This window comes from Astyanax mexicanus, chromosome 4 (genome assembly GCF_023375975.1).
Source record: "Astyanax mexicanus isolate ESR-SI-001 chromosome 4, AstMex3_surface, whole genome shotgun sequence".
NCBI lineage: Eukaryota > Metazoa > Chordata > Actinopteri > Characiformes > Acestrorhamphidae > Astyanax > Astyanax mexicanus.
In genome coordinates, this window is record NC_064411.1 from 58192585 (window position 1) to 58212526 (window position 19942).

Genomic DNA, 19942 nt, shown 5'->3' on the forward strand with positions numbered 1-19942 from the left:
TTTTCACCGTACGCTTCCCGAGAAAACGCTCTTAACGCCCCTGATTACGACACATTGACTTTATCCTGACATAAATCAATTAACCATCGTCTCCGAGGAAAACATTTGCCAATTAGTGGGGTTTGAGTGACAGGAAGTGGAGGAAAACTCAGCTTCAGAAGAAGACGAAGGTTTTTGACGGAAATCAGAAGTGAAGGAGAATCATCAGCACTTCAGAAACTCGCCGCCGTCATCATGTTTATTCATCTGTTTCTCCTGACGAGAGCCTTGATCTTCTGAACGCTCGTTTTTCCTCCGTATATTAATATATTTACTTTTCTGAACGAAACTACAAAATTTCATGTAGTTTTTCTAGAAGGATTGAAGCATCAACCTGATTCTGAAGCTGCTTTTGGTAGAATGGTAATTTTATGGTAACAAGTTGTATTTATCTATAAATTAAATATTATTATTATTATTTCCTACTTCCTACAGATTAATAAATCAGTGATTGTGAGGGTAATAGCTCTAAAATTGTAAAAACTGGGTAATAATATAATAATATAACAATATTAAGGGAACAAGTTGTTGTACAAGTATCGTATCTTTCATAATTACGTCCCATAACTTTACCAAACCGTCTATACTGTGGTCTGTATGCTGTTTACACCTTTATAGCCCTTCTTATCGTGGCCCAAAACTTTATAAACTCCAGTCTGTACTGTATACACATCTCTGAATGACTGTAAAATGTTAATATCACTGTTTTTTTCCAGCTTTTTCTTACTCTCTCTCTCACTGACTCAGTCTTCACCTCTGAGACGACCCGGTTGGCCTGAGCAGAGGATGATGGGAAATAATTCAGGCTGCTGGCCGGAGGAATGGCGAGGATTCCCTGGCCGTCTGGAGTGGGCAGCCGGGCCAGCCGGCGCTGCCAGAACCCCTCAGACACATTAATTTATGCACTACATCTCAGCTCCCGCCGAGGAACTCGGGGAAATCTGGCTTTTAAAAAGTGAGAAATTGAACGTGATTGAGCTCTAATGAAAATAATTCACATTGTGGGTTTTGGCTCCGCCGTCACGTTTAATTACCTTCATTCAGCCCAAACATGCCTGAGTTCTACAGCTCGGCCTCGGAAAACTAAATATGTCTAGAGCTTAAAATACTCAAAATAATAATAATAAAAAAAAAACAATCAGCCATAACATTAAAAATATCAACCTACTGTCTCTATGAGCATCAGTTAACGAAAATTGGTGCCGTGACCCGGACATCACCAATTCACAGCTTCTCCTTGTTTGGAGCACTACTTCTGGTGGGTCCTGACCCCTGCACATCAAGAACAGCCCACAAGACCTTGCGTCTGATGTTCTGGAGATGTTCTGAACTACTTATTTTTTTTGTCAGAGTATCCTTGCATTTTTTACTTGCATTGTAAATAATATAGAGCTTTGAAATCTTGAAGACACTGCAGGGTAACATTTTATTTTAAGAAACACAAATTAGGTGCTTATTAATGTCTTATTATTTGCTTAATAAAGCCTTAATTAGACATTTGTAAATTATTTATTCAATACGTATTAGGCTTTATTCTGTGTTATTGGTGCTTAACTAGGGTCTGTTATGTGGAAATGTTTAATAATGGCTGTATTAGTTCTTATAGTGCACTATAAACAGTTATGTTAGCACCCTCCTTGAAATAAAGTGTTACCTGCTGCAGATACTAAACCATGTGCAGCTGCTGCATCTCCAGATCTATAATCCCTGATTATTGAAAATGTGTGGGATGTGTTTCTATTGGACGCTCTATCAACACTCCTATACCCCTACCACCCAATCTGCAGCTACTTTGTATAGAGAATACTGGAGTTATTATGGGATGGATTATCATAGGCGGAACATTAGGAACCTCTACAACTCTCTACATTTCTTTGATGATGAGTGTAAAATATTAGGCCTTATTATATTGATCTATAGACAAGCTGTTAACCGCAGTGCACCGTGCAGCTTGATTGAGGGCGTGTCAGTGTGTCTTTGCTATTGTAACGACAGGAAAAGTACACCTTGCTCGTCTCGTTTCTCTTAAATAATCATTGATAAGGTTAATCATTTTGGACGTAACGTGAAATAATAAACCAATCAGAGTGTCTCTTGCTCATCATTCTCTTTAAGAGAAGATCAGGTGAGCTCTGTCTTTGGTGGATTGCTATTTTAACGGTGCAGCTACCTGGACGTGTTCAACAAACTCTTCTCAGCAGAGGAAACTGAGCTGCTGGTTGACGCTGTGAAGGAGCTCCAGCAGCTCATTTACGGGAACAGCAATGTTATTTTATTTACTATTCTGTTTATTGTTGATGTAAAAGTTGGGTTTGTGCTGCTGTGCTGCCAAGATAGCGATGAATGTCTGACTGTTGACGACTGTCTGGGTTACAAAGATAAACAAGCAATATTCCAGAAATGTACCTGAACACACCTTATTTTAAGACCAGAACGCCCATCAGTGTAGATATATTCAGAAGCACTGTTGTTATTTAAATGAGTCTACCGGAGGATATAGGTGGAAATATATAAATATACTGGGCCCAGTGTATGAAGCCGTCTGATGGAGGTTCAGCCTTCCTCACTTGTTGCTCCAGCGGTTTAAACTTCAATCCCAACTACAGAAGAATACCGCAGTAATGATCGTGCACCGATTCTGGTGAATTCGGTTCCCGCGTAAGGACCGTTTCCGTCACCTCGGGTCACGCTGCGCTCGGATCTGCATTGACGCTCAGACCGGCGGCCCGCGGTGCAATTCTGAACACATCTTCGGCGGCTGCTCGGCTGAGCGTGTCTGCATTATTCATCTCGCTGTGTGTTTTCATCCGCTGAGAAATTAACCTTCACCCGGCATTATTCCTCCGCCCCGGCCCAAACCCGGCACAACCAAAACATGTCAAGATGCCTGCAGGATATTTTACTAATGCGCTCGGCCCGGAGACGAGCGAGAGGAATGGAAATCAGTACAAGAAAACATTAAAATGAGGTCAGAAAGTCCTGAATGCCGAGACGAGCCGGATGAGCTACACCAATATGCATAATGCCGGCCTGATGATCGCGGAGGAACATCGGCGGAGATCCTCGTTCCCTTTATTCCACAGAGAAACATCACGTCCTTCTCTTTATATCCACACAGTTCCTTCATTTACTGCGACAGATCCAGCCCAAACTAATCAGCCCAGAATAATAATCAACGCAGATCAGATCTGATACAATATTATCATATAGAGTTATACAACAACCACAACTTCGGTCATTTAGTCTTAGAAACTTCTTAAAACTAGACTAGACGTGCAACTGCTGACTTTAAAAGGCCTACAGTGATGTGAAAAAGTGTTTTTCACTCTTAAATGTTTTAAATCATCAAAAAGTAAATTAATATTAGTCAAAAACGACACAAGTAAAAACAAAATGCTGTTTTTAAATTGTGGGTTTTCGCTCCGTCATCACGTTTAATTACCTTTATTCAGTCTGAACACCCCTGTATTCTACAGCTCGGACTCTTCGCTGGTGCTCTTCGGATTGGAGGTGTGAAAATTAAATACGTCTAGAGTAATAATATTAAAATAACAATCAGCCACAACATTAAAACCACCAACCTACTGTCTTTCTGAGCGAATCCCAGTTAATAAAAACTGGTGCCATGACCCTGACGTATCCTTAAAACTAGACGTGCAACTGCTGACTTTAAAAGGCCTACAGTGATGTGAAAAAGTGTTTTTCACTCTTAAATGTTTCAGATAATCAAATTCAGATCATTAAATATTAGTAAAAGACGACACAAGTTTACACAAAATGCAGTTTTTAAATTGTGTGTTTTGGCTCCGTCATCACATTTAATTACCTTTTTTCAGTCTGAACACCCCTGTGTTCTACAGCTCGGACTCCGCTGGTGCTCTTTGGTTTGGAGGAGTGAAAATGAAATATGTCTAGAGCTTATAAGAGTCAAAATAATAATATAAAAAAACAATCAGCCATAACATTAAAACCACCAACCTACTGTCTCTATGAGCAGCAGTTAATAAAAATTGGTGCCGTGACCCTGACGTCACCCTTAAAACTAAACTAGACGTGCAACTGCTGACTTTAAAGGGCCAACAGTGATGTGAAAAAGTGTTTTTCACTCTTAAATGTTTCATATCATCCAAAAAAAATTAAATATTAGTCAAAGATGACACAAAATGAAGTTTTTAAATTAAGGTTCTTGTTCTTGTTGCTGACCAAGGTGCCAAATCCACACATGGATTTGTTGGTCATCAGCACCAAGACAATAGCAGGACTCATCACTGATGATACACGATTCTCGCTGTCATTCCACCGATTTTTTTCCTGTCGCCAGATTCCATCTGTTCGTTTATATTTTTGGGCGATAAGTGTATAAATATCTCCAGAGTAAATCCAGCTGGACAGCAGTGACGGAAACGAACGAAGCCTCAAACAAGGGCCTCTATTATTAGAGCGTCCGTCAATATTCGCCTGATCTCGGACGGATTAGACGCCGCTCAGCCCGGCTCGCTCGGCTAAGCTGCTCGGGGAGAGCGTGGCGCACCGCCGGCCGTCTCCACTTTCATCCAGCCTGAGAGAGAGCAGGACAAAGTTCAGGAGAATTACAGTAATCTACCGCCTCGCAACCTCGCAGCCTGGAGCGCACACACTCCACCGCGCCGCTGTCCATTATGCTGCTGCCGCCGCTGCCTCCGGCCCGGAGGAGGCTTGACTTTTCGCTGCCATTCAGAAAAACTCGGCCCCAACCAAAATAATCTCCATCCGGCACCGAGGAAGCCTGGCATTGTCTTCCCAGCGCCGGCTTCTGTTCAGGAGAAACCCCCGGAGAGCAGGAGACTTTCTTCAGCAGGGATTATCCCCACGCTCCGCTCCCCAAACCACCTCACGAACGACAACGCCGCTCGCACACTTACCAACCTTCTGATCGGGCGGCCCTGAGGGCGGGATGATGAGTTTCCGAGAAGATGAATTTGAGGAGCTTCAAAGATGATGAATTTCTGCGTCTGCAAAAAGCCTGAAAATTGTGTTCGGGCTACAGGATTTATAATGATCACAGACAGAGCGCTAAATGGTACCGAGCAGAACACAGCAGCTCAGGCCGTTCTGTGCTTCCGGTGGTTCATACGGTATCCTGAGTTCTAGTGGTGTCTAGTGTTCGCACAATCCTGAAATGACCTTTTGGGATGGCTTCTGCTCAAAACCACGTTTACACTCAATACCCCAGAAACATTCTGGATACTACTAAAAAACACACACTGGATAAAACCACAGAAATAGTGGATGCATACCATAGAAACACACTGGATTCCAGAGAAACACACTGAATACCACATAAACACACTGAATACCATAGAAACACACTGGATATCGTAGAAACATCCTGGATACCACCGAAACACAATGGATATCACAGAAACACACAACATACCACAGTAACACACTAAATACCACAGAAACACAATAGATACCACATAAGCACACTGGAACCACAGAAAAACACACAGGATATCACAGAAACACCCTGAATACCACGTAACACACTAAGTACCACAGAAACACACTAGATACCACATATACACACTGGAACCACACAAACACCCTGAATACAACAGAAACACTCTGAATACCACAGAAAAACACACAGGATATCACATAACAGTGGATAGATACCACAGAAAAACACACTGGATACTTAAGAAACACCTTGAATACCACAGAAACACCCTGAATACCAAAGGAACACCCTGAATACCACAGAAACACCCTGAATACCAAAGGAACACCCTGAATACCACAGAAACACCCTGAATACCAAAGGAACACCCTGAATACCACAGAAAGATCCTGAGCTCCACAGATGTATATGGTATCCACTGTGTTTACGTATATTAAATATAAGAAGTCTTCTTTTCTTCAATAACATAGATGTACTGTTTTCATAACAGTAATAATATTGTAATATTTAATCTTCTGTAACTGTAATCAGAGGGTGATTCTGATCCTCCTTCATGCTTCCATTCTTGGTTGTTTTAGCCACAGTTTGTTTGCCTCCATCTCTTCATATTACCCTCAGCTCGCTCTTCCTCTCCAGCTTTATTAGAAACCAGACGTAAACCTGGGCCGAGCTCTCCTCCGCACGCGCTCCGACCTACCTGTGGGTTTCAATATTTATTATTTTGATTTATTATTGTGTAAAATATCGCTTTGAATTCAGTTATGGATTTATGCTCCTCGCGGGAACAGATGAGCGTTCATGTGGATACGACACAAAAACTCATTATTTCATATTCATACAATCAAATGCATTTTAACTAAGCCTTTATCCTGGGAAGGAAAGCCGAGGTGTTTGTAATTCGCCGCCAATCCTCAGCGGTTCCGAGTCTAAACGAGCCCAAAAACCTGCCGCCGCCTTCAGTCACAATCATTACAGCCCTGCTACAGCGTCCCGGCACTAATGATCCTCCGTCCAAAACCATTAGAATGAATGAAACTGATCATTCTGTCTCGGGGGACCCGTATCCTTTTTCTGTCATCTAGTTTTTCTTCATTTTCTTCGTTTTCTTTTCTTTTTTTTTTGCCCAGAGCTCCACTAATAATATTTATGTGTTTCATGAAACAATAAATATAGATTAATATATCCCTTTAGATGTAAACACTGTGTGTAATACTGCGCTTTGTGTGGGCAGGGCTAAACAGCTGTGTAGTGAAGGGGCGGGACTAAACTGCTTAAGATTTGAATGGGTTTGATACATTTATATGGAAATGAGGTGTGTTCAGGTACATTTCTGCAGTTTTGATTGTTTATCTTGGTAACAGAAAACACAGGAGCTCCACTGACTGAACACAACCTAGACAGACGCCAACAGTCAGACGTTCATCGCTATCTTGGTAACACAACACAGCAGTGCACAAAACCAACTTTTGCATCAACACTAAACAGAATACTAAATAAAATAATATTGCCATTTCCCATAAATGTGAACCAGCAGCTCAGTTTCCTCTGCTGAGAAGCGTAGCTGCACTGTTAAAATAGCAATCCGCCAAAGTCAGAGCTCACCTGACTCTTAAAGGGAATGATGAGCAAGAGACACACTTTTTCATCACACATTTCACGATACGACCAAAATTAACCACACCCATGAGTAATTACTTTTCCTCATTACTTTTTGATTAATTGTACTTTTCCCATCGTTAGGATAGCAAAATCACTCTGACATGCACCCTAAATCAAGCTTGTCTATAGATTACTTAAATAGGGTGGTTCAGAAACTACTGTTGGGTAGTGTACCTCCTGGTGAGAGATCACTCACTGATAGACACGCCTTCACAACACTCATATTCTACCCAGTTGAAGGAGTGAAACTGTATCTTCTTTAGCAACAAATCCAGGTTCTGATTCTGTTTGGGATCTGATGATGGTCAGGTTTAAGTTTGGAGGCCTTGTGGTTTCAGCTCTTCAGTCCTGCCTTTGCCCTGGACTGAAGAGTTCACAGTGTAAACTGCAGGAGTGATTGATGATCTGAGGAGCATCTCATGCAGTGACAGTCGGTCACCAATAGTAGTGAAAGGAGGAGCACTAACAGTGAACTTATGAGTGTAGAGCTACAGGATCTACAGGCCCAGCTGTAGCAACATCTGTGGGTAAATGTGCTGCATTATCCATACAGAACCTGTAGAACCTCCAAACCCAACCCTCTCAATCTCATCTTATATCCAGCATAGAGGAACCGACAGGGAACTAGATAAAACCTCAGTTCAGTTCAGATATTGTAAATAATGAATTACTTCTGATGGTGTAATTGCTTTGGTGAATGACCTGATGGTGAATCTGAGCAGTAGAGTTATTGATGGTAATAGGATGTAATTGATGACTCTGAGGGAGACGGTGATGTCTCCGGCTGGACTCTGCTGTGATTGGTGGGTTCTGAAGCCGAGCCGATGCCATAAGGTTACGGAGAACGAGGAGAAAAGAATCATCTACATGTTTTTGGACACTCTCCCTGGATGCTGCAGCTAAAAATAAAATCAGGGTTAACTCCCTGCTGCACAAAACCTGTCCTACACACTCCATCTTCTGATTGTGTGTGTGTGTGTGTGTAGAAGTGTGATTGTGTGTGTAGAAGTGTGGGTGTGTGTGTGAGTGTGTGTAGCGCTGGCTCCCACCTCTGTGGAGGTGATAAATGAGTGAGAGAGGCGATATATTCTGAAAGAAAACACATGAGTGTGTGATTGTGTGAGTGTTTGTGTGTGTGTATGAGTGTGTGTGTGCATGAGTGTGTGTGTGTGTGTGTGTTCAAACTGGAGCTCACAGTTTTCAACTATTGTTTTCAGGCATCAAGTCGCGTGACGTCATTCCAGAAGCCTCTGTTACAATTAGTGCACAGAACGGATGAATCCTATTTTTATCATTATCGCAATACAGGTTTTTCAAAATAAACACACCGAAAGAGAGCTGTGATAATACCGAGAATAACAGTTAACTTAAAATGCATTAACCGTGTGCAGCAATAGAGTGAGAATGAAGGAAGGTAGAGTCAGTGTAGAGTAAAGCAGAGTGAGGTAGAGGGAGATGCACTGAGGTAGAACTGTTGAGAATATTAAGCTATGAAGCAGAGCAGTACCACTGGAAACTGGAAATTTAAGTCTAGCCAATAGTTATAATGCTATATGAACATTACAAAGTGTGGGTGAGCATTGTCCTGCTAAAACCTTTTGGAAGCCCTGCTGTGAGAGTCATATACAGTTGCAAGAAAAAGTATGTGAACTCTTTGGGATTATACTTGGATTTCTGCATAAATTAGTCATTAAATGTGTTCTGATCTTCATCTAAATCACAACAATAGACAAACACAGTCTGATCAAACTAAAACCACACAAAACATTATATACGTTTGCATGATTTTATTGAACACAACATGTTAATATTCACATTGAGGGGAAAAAGTATGTAAACCCCTCGGCTAATGACTTTTCTAAGAGCTAATTACATTACATTACATTACATTACATTACATTTGGCAGACGCTTTTGTCCAAAGTGACTTACAATAGTCAAGTACAATGTAAAATAAGTTTAAAGGAAAAACATATTTGGATAGGGATAAAAGGAGGTCAAAGGGGAATAATAGGATAGAGGAGTGAAGGAGAGGAAGAAGGAAATGAGGTTAGAAGTAGTTAGTTTGTTAGAGGTGTTAGGAGAGTAAGTGCTCTTTGAAGAGCTCTGTCTTCAGGAGTTTATTAAAGATAGTGAGAGATTCCCCTGATCTGGTAGTGGAAGGTAGTTAGTTAGAGGTGTTAGGAGAGTAAGTGCTCTTTGAAGAGCTCAGTCTTCAGGAGTTTATTAAAGATAGTGAGAGATTCTCCTGATCTGGTAGTAGAAGGTAGATAGTTAGAGGTGTTAGGAGAGTAAGTGCTCTTTGAAGAGCTCTGTCTTCAGGAGTTTATTAAAGATAGCGAGAGATTCTCCTGATCTGGTAGTGGAAGGTAGTTTGTTCCACCATTGGGGAACTCTGTATGAGAACAGTCTGGATTGCTTTGTGTGAATGTTTGTTTGGTAAAGCGAGGCGACGTTCATTGGAGGAGCGCAGCGGCCGGGAGGTAGCGTAAGCCTTCAGGAGCGAGTGCAGGTAGGAAGGAGCTGTTCTGTCATCACCTTGTAGGCGATTGTAAGAGTTTTGAATTTGATGCGAGCATCAACTGGTAGCCAATGGAGCTCAATGAGCAGCGGGGTGACATGTGCCCGTTTTGGCTGGTTGAAGACCAGACGTGCTGCTGCGTTCTGGATCATCTGGAGTGGTTTTACTACACAGGCCGGGAGGCCAGTTAGCAGGGCATTGCAGTAGTCGAGGCGTGAGATGACGACCGCTTGCACCAGGAGTTGGGTGGCCTGTTGCGCCAGGAACGGTCTAATTTTTCGGATGTTATAGAGCGCAAAGCGGCAGGACCGAGCAACTGAGGCCACATGGTGCGTGAAGGAGAGTTGGTCATCAACCAGAACACCCAGGTTCCTAGCAACCTTTGTCGGTGAGAGAGAGAGAGAGTCGATGCTTATAGAGAAGTTGTGTTGAAAAGATGGTTTTGCTGGTATAACCAGAAGTTCAGTCTTTGAGAGATTTAATTGAAGGTGATGCTCCCTCATCCATGAGGATATGTCAGAGAGACACTGCGAAATCAGAGATTGAGTGATCTTCAGGTGAGAACGACAGGTATAGCTGGGTGTCATCAGCAAAGCAATGGTAGGAAAATCCGTGTGAGCGGACAACCTGACCAAGAGAGGTGGTGTATATGGAGAAGAGAAGGGGTCCCAGTACCGAACCTTGGGGAACCCCAGTGGATAAGGAGCGGGCTGAGGACAGCTGTCCTTGCCACGACACCTTGAACGAGCGCCCAGTGAGGTATGATCTGAACCATGACAGCACATTGTCTGCGATCCCCATGTTTGAGAGTATAGTTAGGAGGAAGTCGTGGTTGACTGTGTCAAATGCGGCCGAGAGGTCCAGCAGAATGAGCACTGAGGACTGACCTGCAGCTCTGGCAGTTTTCAACGCTTCAGTCACAGACAACAGAGCCGTCTCGGTAGAATGTCCTTTTTTGAACCCAGATTGGTTCTGGTCCAGAAGGTCATTCTGGGAGAGGAAGCCAGAGATCTGATTTAAAACTGCTCTTTCTAGTGTTTTAGAGAGAAAGGGTAGCAGTGAGACCGGTCTGTAGTTGTCAACCTGGGCGGGGTTGAGAGAAGGCTTTTTAAGCAGTGGTGTCACATGTGCTTGTTTGAAAGCAGTTGGGAATACACCAGAAATTAAAGAGGCATTGATCGTGTGAGTGATAGCCGGAATGATTGCAGGTGCAATGGTTTTTAGTAGGTTTGAGGGAATTGGGTCAAGCGGACACGTAGTAGGACGGCTACGTGTTAGGAGAGCCAGTGTCTCGTTCTCAGTGAGAGGAGTGAACGAGGAGAAAGCAACGCCTTCAGTGGAGGGACACCGGGCAGTAGAGGATGTAGTAGGACTGCTACATTGTGCATCAGTAAACTGGTTGCTGATGGCCGCCACTTTGCCAGTAAAGAATGAGGCAAGTGTTTCAGCCGTAAGGCATGTAGCCGGAGGAGGAGGCGGAGGGTTGAGTAGTGATTTAAATGTAGCAAATAGTTTCCGGGAGTCTGTGAGAGAGCAGAATTTATTGTGATAAAATTCAGCTTTAGCAGTAGTGAGGTTGGCTGAGAAAGAAGCCAGGAGCAGTTGGTAATTTTTTAGGTCTGCTTGTTTTTTGTTTTTTTGCCATTTTCTTTCGGCAGCTCGGAGTTTGGAGCGTAGTTCCCTGAGTGTGTCATTTTTAAGCCATGGCTGCGGTTTGTTTGAGCTAATGGCTCGAGATGTAAGAGGACAGAGGTTGTCCAAACAGGAGCTTAGTGTGGAGCAGAGAGTGTCAGTGGCATCATTTACATTGAGTGATGAAAATCAGCCTGGTGGGGGCATGTTGTCAGTCACCAGCGAGGAGTACTGGTCTGCTGAGAGATCTCGAAGATTTCGGCGGAACGAGACCGTAGTAGGAGTAGCTGTGGGTTTATTTGAAATATGAACGTTGAGTTTCATAAAGTAGTGATCTGAGACGTGCAAAGGAGTGACAGTTAAAGAGTCGGTGTCACAGTTACGAGTGAAGATCAGGTCTAGATGTTTGCCAGCTTTATGTGTTGGAGGGCTGGGGACCTGCTCCAGTTCGAAAGACTGCATGAGGGATAGGAAGTCTGTGAAGCTGGTACTGTCATGGTGGATGTTCATATCCCCTAGACTGAGCATGGGACAATCTTGCTCAGGGATAGAAGACAGTAGCATGTCTAGTTCATGCGTGAATTCGCCCATTTGTCCAGGAGGACGGTAGAGAACAATAATGGCAAGTTTTGCTGGAGTATTAACCAGTGTGGCATGATACTCAAATGTATTGAATGTGTTTGCCGGTAATAGTGGAGTATGTTTTAAGCCATTAGCGATTAATAGGCCCGTTCCACCTCCTCGTCCAGAGAGACGAGAAGTGTGGGAGAAGGAATAATAATTGGAAAGAGCCGCCGGAGTAGCAGTATTTTCAGGTTTGATCCAGGTTTCAGTCAGTGCCAGCAGTTGTAATGACTGATGATTCGCATAAGAGGCGATAAAGTCTGCTTTATTAACAGCCGACTGGCAGTTCCATAGCCCAACAGAGAATGAGGTAGTAGTGGGCGTGGTTTGTTTTAGTGGACGCAGGTTAGTATGATCCTGGCGCCTGTTTGTGTTTTTACGCCTTCTGTGCGTGCCGGAAATAACTGAGATGTGTTGGGAGCACATTTTAGGAGGCAGTAGGACGGGCTGCCTTGTCGGTGGCCTTGCTCGGTGACTCGTGCTGGTAGACTCGCAGGTCTTTGCCCGCGTTGGTCTTCATCCGAGAGGGTCTTCACACAACAGCTGACGCCTTCGGCTGACGCCTCGGCGAGTGTGAGTGATGTAATAGGATTCTAGATTGCGCACAGCTGCGGGCGATATAGGAAATCAGCGCCACCAGACTGTCTTTTAAAGCCGTGAGTAACGCCCCCGAGGTCCGCAAACAGAGAGAGTGTGAAAGAGGGGGTTTGCCACGCCCCGCTCAAGTGAGAATCGCCCAACCTTGTCCGAAAAAGCGCGCTGAAAAGCGCGTTTGCTGTTGCTGCTACAGCGTATCTGAAGTGAAAGTAAAGTAAAAAAGTAAAAAGAGCAGTCTGGTGTAGCTTGAAGTTCCTGCTAGCCCTGCTAGTGTGCCCTTGTCTTATTTGGAGGCAGGATGTGATGAGATGTGATTGGATGTGTTGGTTAAAGCTGTCCTGCCCTATAAAAAAAAACACACCAGTTTTGAGTTTGCTGTTCTTAAGAAGCATTGCTTGATGTGAATCATGCCTCACACAAAAGATCAAGCTCTCAGAAGACCTACGATCAAAAAATGTTGACTTGCATGGAGCTGGAAAGGGTTACAAAGTATCTCTAAAAGCTACTTGATGTTCATGTGTCCACGGTAAGACAGTCGCTCTACAAATGGAGAAAGTTCAGCACTGTTGCTGCTACTCTCTCTAGATGTGGTAAAGTCCTGTAAAGATCACTGCAAGAGCACAGCGCAGAATGATCAATGAGGTGAGGAAGAATCCTAGAGTGTCAACCTGAAGACTTACAGAAATCTCTGGCACATGCTCACATTTTTTTGACAAATCTAAAATTAAAAAAACATTAAACAAGAATGGAGTTCATGGGAGGACACCACAGAGGAAGACACTGCTGTCCAAAAAACAAACAAAAAAAAAGAAGCATGTTTGAAGTTTGCAAAAAAAAAGAGCACCTGGATGTTCCACTACTGCACTACTGGCTAAATATACTGTAGACAGATGAATCTGAAATTGAGTTGTTTGGAAGGAAAACACACACCGCTATGTGTGGAGAAAAAAGGCACACCAGCACACCATCATCAAAACCTCATCCCAACTGTGAAACATGGTGGAGGGGGCATCATGGTTTGGGGCTGCTTTGCTTTGCTGCCTCACGGTCTGGACGGATTGCCGTCATCAACGGAAAAATGAATTCCCAAGTTTACCAAGACATTTTGCAGCAAAACTCAACAGAGGACGGATGATGCAACAGGACAACGACCCAAAACATAGAAATAAATCAACAACTGAACGACTTCAACAGAAGAAAATAAATAAATCCTCCTTCTGGAGAGTCCTGACCTCCTGAACCCAACTGAGATGCTGCAGCATCATGACCTCAAGAGAGAGATTCACACCAGATATCCCATAATATTATAGCTGAACTGAAACAGTTTAGTGAAGAGGAATGATCCAGAATTCCTCCTGACCGTTCTGCAGCTCTGATCTGCAGCTACAGGAAACCATTGGTTGAGGTTTTTGCTGATAAAGGAGGATCAACCAGTTATTAAATCCAAAGATTCTCATACTTTTATTTACTCTCACTGTGAATATTAACATGCTGTGTTTAATAAAATCATGCAAACATATCTGTTTTATGTGGTTTTAGTTTAATCAGACTGTTTTGTCTATTGTTGTGATGTAGATGAAGAAATCCAAGAATAATCCCAAAGAGTTCACATACTTTGTGACTTGTTGCAACTGTAGAAAATAACGCTTTTGAAGAAATGTGATTATGATATAATATAATATATCTGCAGTAGAACACTATATTAGTACTAGCCTGATTCTCTGAGCTGCAGTGTCCCAACTTTCTTCACAGCTATTCATCCTGCACTGTGTTAGTGTGTGTGTGTGTGTGTGTATAGTGGGTGTGTGTATAGTGTGTGTGTGTGTGTATATAGTGTGTGTGTGTACAGAGTGTGTATTGTGTGTATAAATAAATTCTCCTCAGGAACATCTTTTAAAGTCCAGCGCCGCTAACTGCTTAAAATTCCCACCATGAATCTACCTGCAGGCCGATCCAGCCCAATCCCAGCCTTTTCTCAGGAAAACCAGCACACACACATTATACACACACACACACACACACACTACACACACTACACACACATTATACACACACTACACACACACACGGCCCAGATACGCTGAATTACACGCCAGCAGATATAATGGCTTATTAAAACAGCCCCTCGTTAGCTTATGAGCTAAACAGCGCCTTATTTAAATATGCAAATTACCTCCAAACTGTATTAATGCTTTAATGCATAATTTAGATCAATATCGCCCTAATGACCTCACGACCACATCACACACCTGATTTATTAACATCAAACAGCGTGAAAGGATCTAAACGATACAATAACCTGTCCAATTAAAAGCTTATCTTCGTTAACTAATTAGCTAATTAAGCCTAATTGCATAACTGCATTGCATTGTCTTAATTACCAATAATCTAAGGTTCTGTATTAGACATGCAGTGTGCAAATAGTGCACATGTGCCAAAAGTCATGGGACAGCACTACTTATGTTTTGTTACATTCAATCTTAAAACATATGTAATGCAGTAATATATTCTTTTAATTGATTTTAATAAATTTTATGAAATTACTTTTAACGAAATATACTGCACTTTAGTTTTTTTTTTACATTTTTTTTTTGTTACATTCAGTCTTAAACATATGTAATGCAGTTATATATTCTTGAAAATGTTTTTTAAAATTCTAAGATTTTTTTTTATAAATTCCCTGAAATATTGTGATATTGTTTTAAGGCCATATCACCCAGCTCTATCTCTACTGATACAGTACCAGTCAAAAGTTTGGACACACCTTCTTATTCAAAGAGAACAAAGGGAACTCTGTTGCTCTTCCTTTACTGGAGCGGCCCTGATGAGTGCCAGTTCCATCATCATGATATTTTTGCTTGTCTTTGCAGTGATCGCACTTGAGAATACTTTCTTGAAAAGTTCTTAAAATTCTTCTTTTTTTTCTTTATTTAGTAGAGTAGTTGTTTCTTCTCATAACCTGGATTCGAACATTACTCAAATATTCACTATTCACTGTATACCTGTAACTCTACCTCTTCACTACTTTACTTTAACTGATGCTCTCAAACACTTTATTAAGAGACAAGAAATTCAAGTAATTAACTCTTGATGAGTTCAGCACAGCTGTTAACTGAAAGCTTGAATTCCAAGTGACTCTACGTCATAAAGCTGTCAACTACTAAATAATTCTACATGATTTTTTTCTATAGTTATTTGTTGGTATTCAGGGTGAATTTAATTCTAAATGGATTTTTTCTCAGTGCGACTCTTTATCAGAGCTCTATTTCTGAGTTATGCTGCTCATGAATGAAACACATCACCTGCAAACTCTCTCAAAACCTCTCGATTTTCCCGAATATATCAGGAAATCTGTCATTCCCGGTCCGACCTCGGGCCAGAGAGCGCCGGTACTTTCACTGCTCAGATAAGCGCCGGTTTCAGCGCTTTACTTTATCTAAAGAGCTGCGGAAATCTGAGAGCATTTCTACTGCCAGTCACTAATGCTGCGCGAGTGTGTGCGCGAGTGTGTGTGCGCGAGTGTGTGTAGAGGGCTTATGTGTTCTCTCCTTCAGAGAGAAGGCTCCTCTCGTGTGATTGGATCATGTAATCTGAGTTGACATTCATAATTCAGAGCGTGCAGTCTGAGACGCGCAGCTGTTTGATCACGTCCAACAGTGAGTGAACTCAGACGACAAAAGATCAAAAAAACACTTCAGAACGGCACAAAAGGCAGGAATTTACGTAAAACATTAACGTTAAACACAACAATCAGAACCGTGCTGTCGGTACCGGGAGCGTCTGAGCCTCCGCCGGTCTGATCCGGGTTCAGAGTGTACGAAGAGTTTACAACATATATACAGTACTGATACTGAGGAACCGAACCTGAACACCTGAACACCTGAACACCTATACGCCCTACAGGACTCAGGTAACAGGTACAGTCTATAGTGTCTGGTTAGGTATGATTCCAGTCGTGTCTGATCTGGGACCAGTCTATAGTGTCTGAACCAGCACAAGTCCAGTCTATAGTGTCTGGTTAGGTATGATTCCAGTCGCGTCTTATATGGGACCAGTCTATAGTGTCTGATCTAGCACCAGTCTATAGAGTCTGATCTAGCACCAGTCTATAGAGTCTGATCTAGCACCAGTCTATAGTGTCTGATCTAGCACCAGTCTATAGAGTCTGATCTAGCACCAGTCTATAGTGTCTGATCTAGCACCAGTCTATAGTGTCTGATCTAGCACCAGTCTATAGAGTCTGATCTAGCACCAGTCTATAGTGTCTGATCTTGCACCAGTTAGCTTGTGCAAAACACGAACATGCTTAACTGTGATAGAAGCACAAAACTCATAATTTAAAATTTAATTTAATAATCTCCCTCATCTACTGAGTCGCCATGGACAGTAGGTACAGATCCCTGCCCCAGACAAAGTCTACTGGCTAATCCTGCTGTGTACTGTCTGAGGTTCTCAACCAGCAGACTGAAATGGAGTTTGGAGGGACAGATCTTCTAAAGAAATCTTTTACATTTTATTAATCTTGAGGAAATTGTACCCTAACCTTCTCCATAAGTCTTTAGGCATCATGCATTAATCTCTATTGACCTCCATTCTTATATTTCTACAGTAAAACCTCACAGATTGTGAAAAGCTCCTGCAGAATTGAGAATTTAATCCACCGCAGTGAGAAAGTGAGGGTGTGAAATGGTGCTGAGGAGCGTGACGGCTTACCAGAGCGCAGTACATCTCCGGAGGGTCTCCGCAGGTGATGTTGGGGGGGTCCAGGCTGACTCTCAGGTACTTGGTCATGTCGGTGGCCTCGGGCTGGCAGGCCATGTAGTGCCAGGCCAGACCGTCCTCGGTGTAAACCTGCGACTTGCAGACGTCGTAGTGCCCCCAGGAGGCCGGATAGTGCTGCATGGTGCAGACCAGCCCCAGCCAGAGGCAGCGCATCGCTATCTGCAGCACCAGCTGCATGGTGAGGAACACCGGCGAGACGGGGGGACAGGGGGCGGGGTTTACAGTCTACAACACACTCAGGATCTATAAACCTCCCTCAATTACTCGCCGTCTGGTAACGCTGGGCCGTCTGCTGGTTCCGGTGAGGTTCTGCAGGTCGAGTCCATGTCAGGTTACTGACGTTCCATCGGTTCCATACTCTGTAGGATATAAGGAAAAACAGAGGACAGCAAAAAAAGAACAAAAAGTCTGTTAGAGATAAACATATAATAAAAATATAATATAGCGATATTTTAAGAACTGTTGACAATATACAATTCTGGCCTTTAACCAGCCTTAAACCAAGTTTAAACTGTACTTAAACCAGTGTGAAACCAAATCAAAACAATTCAAAACAAACCCAATCAAACCATACCATACCAAATCCAAATCAATCCAAACTAAACCAAACCAAACCAAACCAAACCAAACCAACCGAATCCAACCCAAACCAAACCAACTGAATCCAACCCAACCAACCCAACCGAAAAATCAACCGAAAAATCAACCGAAAAATCAACCTAACCCAATCCAACCCAACCCAACCCAACCCAACCCAACCCAACCCAACCCAACCCAAACCAAAACAACCCAAACCAACCCAAACCAACCAACCCAACCCAACCAACCCAACCCATGCAAAATACTAAATTTGTTGCAATGTGTTCAAGTCCACATCAGATAAAAAAAAAAGGTAAAAATCACAAAACAGTAAAAACACTTAAATTTGCATTAAAAAAAACCTTTTAAACCACAATTTAACCAATTTCACAATACAATTAGGCTGCACTTACATCACATTCAAGCTCAAACCAAACTCAAACTACATTTAAAACAAATTAAAACAATAAAAAAGTCAAACTACATTCATACTGCATTTAAACCAGTTTAATACAGAAGTCAAACCCCAGTTCACATCACATTCAAACCAAACGCAAACAAAACTCAAATCATTTTTAATCCATACCAAAATTTAAACCAGATTATAAACCACTTTTTAAATAAACTAAACCTTATTCAGACTATAATCAAAAAGCACATTTAAGTAAGAGGCAGACTAATTTAAATATATACCATCATTACTGTTTACAGTCCCACAAATGATCCATTATTAATATGGAGATTATATATTTTAGTTAGTATTTGTTCTGACTGAAGGAAAATTAATTTATTAATTTATTAATTTATTGGAACATCACGCTCTGAGGATCACAACAGCCGAGCAGCTTTCTCCTGAAATCCCTATAAGCTGCTGAAAACTATTTATAGAAAACAATATGGTCCAGCCATGCTGCATATTTCATAACCCTTAATGGAATTCCCCTGATATTCAGACATCAACATTTCAGGAACAAAGTCTATTTATCGCTGCATTACTTCACCTGCAGCTTAATCTCAGACAGTATTCAGTGTGTACACTAAACTAATACACAGTCAAACTGGCCTTAAACCGCCTTAAACTAACCTTAAATCAGCTTAAAACTGCCTTAAACTAGCCCTAAACTAGCCTTAAACTAGCCTTAAATCAGCCTTAAACTGCCTTTAAAACAACCCTTAACCGGCCCTAAAAACCTATAAACCAACATTTAACTGCCTTAATACTGCCTTAAACTAGCCTTAAACAGTATTCAGTGTGTACAGTTCTGAATACTGACACTGAACTAATGTACAGTCAAACTGGCCCTAAACGCCTTAAACTAACCTTAATTCAGCGTTACACTGCCTTAAACTAGCCTTAAACTGGCTTTAAACTGTTTAAACCAACCTTAAACTGGTCTTAAATGTGTCTAAACCGCCTTAATCCAACCTTAAATCATCTTTAAACCGTTATAAACCAACCTTAAACTGACCCTAAACCCCCTTAAACCAGCATTAATCTGTTCTTAAACTGCCTTAAACTGACCTTAAACCAGCTTTTCCTGCCTTATCTACCTTAAACTGGCCCTAAACCCCATTAAATCAACCTTAAATCAGTTTTGAACTGCCTTAATTCAACCTTAAACTGGCCTTAAAACCAGACTGTAAACTGACACAGAATGTAGTCAAACTTAAACCAGCCTTAAACCAATTTTAAACCACTTTTAAACTAGCTTTAATTGAGGCCTAAAGATACCTTAAACCGACAGAAAATCAGCCTCAGACTAGCCTTAAGCCAAACTGTTCTCAAACAAGCTTTTTGAGACCTTTTTTTTGAGACTTTTAACTGACTTTAAACAAGCCTTAAAATAAGATTATGCTGTTTTGAAACCAGCCCTAAAACAACCTTAAACTTCTTAATCTAGCTTCAACCTGGCTTTAAATTGTCTAAAACCAGCCTTAAACCAGATTTAACACGGCTCTATAATTGTCCTAAACCAGCCTTATTCCAGTCTTAAACCATCCTTAAACCAGCCTTTGCTTGTGTTAAACCTAATCAAAACAACCCAAAACAAACCATATTAAACCACA

At 42.0% G+C, this 19942-nt stretch overlaps 1 protein-coding gene across 1 annotated transcript in view; it reads right to left on the reverse strand.

The window, feature by feature from the left end:
* Positions 1-19942, reverse strand: part of LOC103038436 (netrin-G1) — a 93667-nt gene that overhangs the window by 60097 nt on the left and 13628 nt on the right. The window contains exon 2 of the mRNA XM_022668371.2: positions 17228-17655. Within this exon, the coding sequence (XP_022524092.1) occupies positions 17228-17473 (246 nt within the window). The 5' untranslated portion in view covers positions 17474-17655. The remainder of the gene's footprint in view (positions 1-17227; positions 17656-19942) is intronic.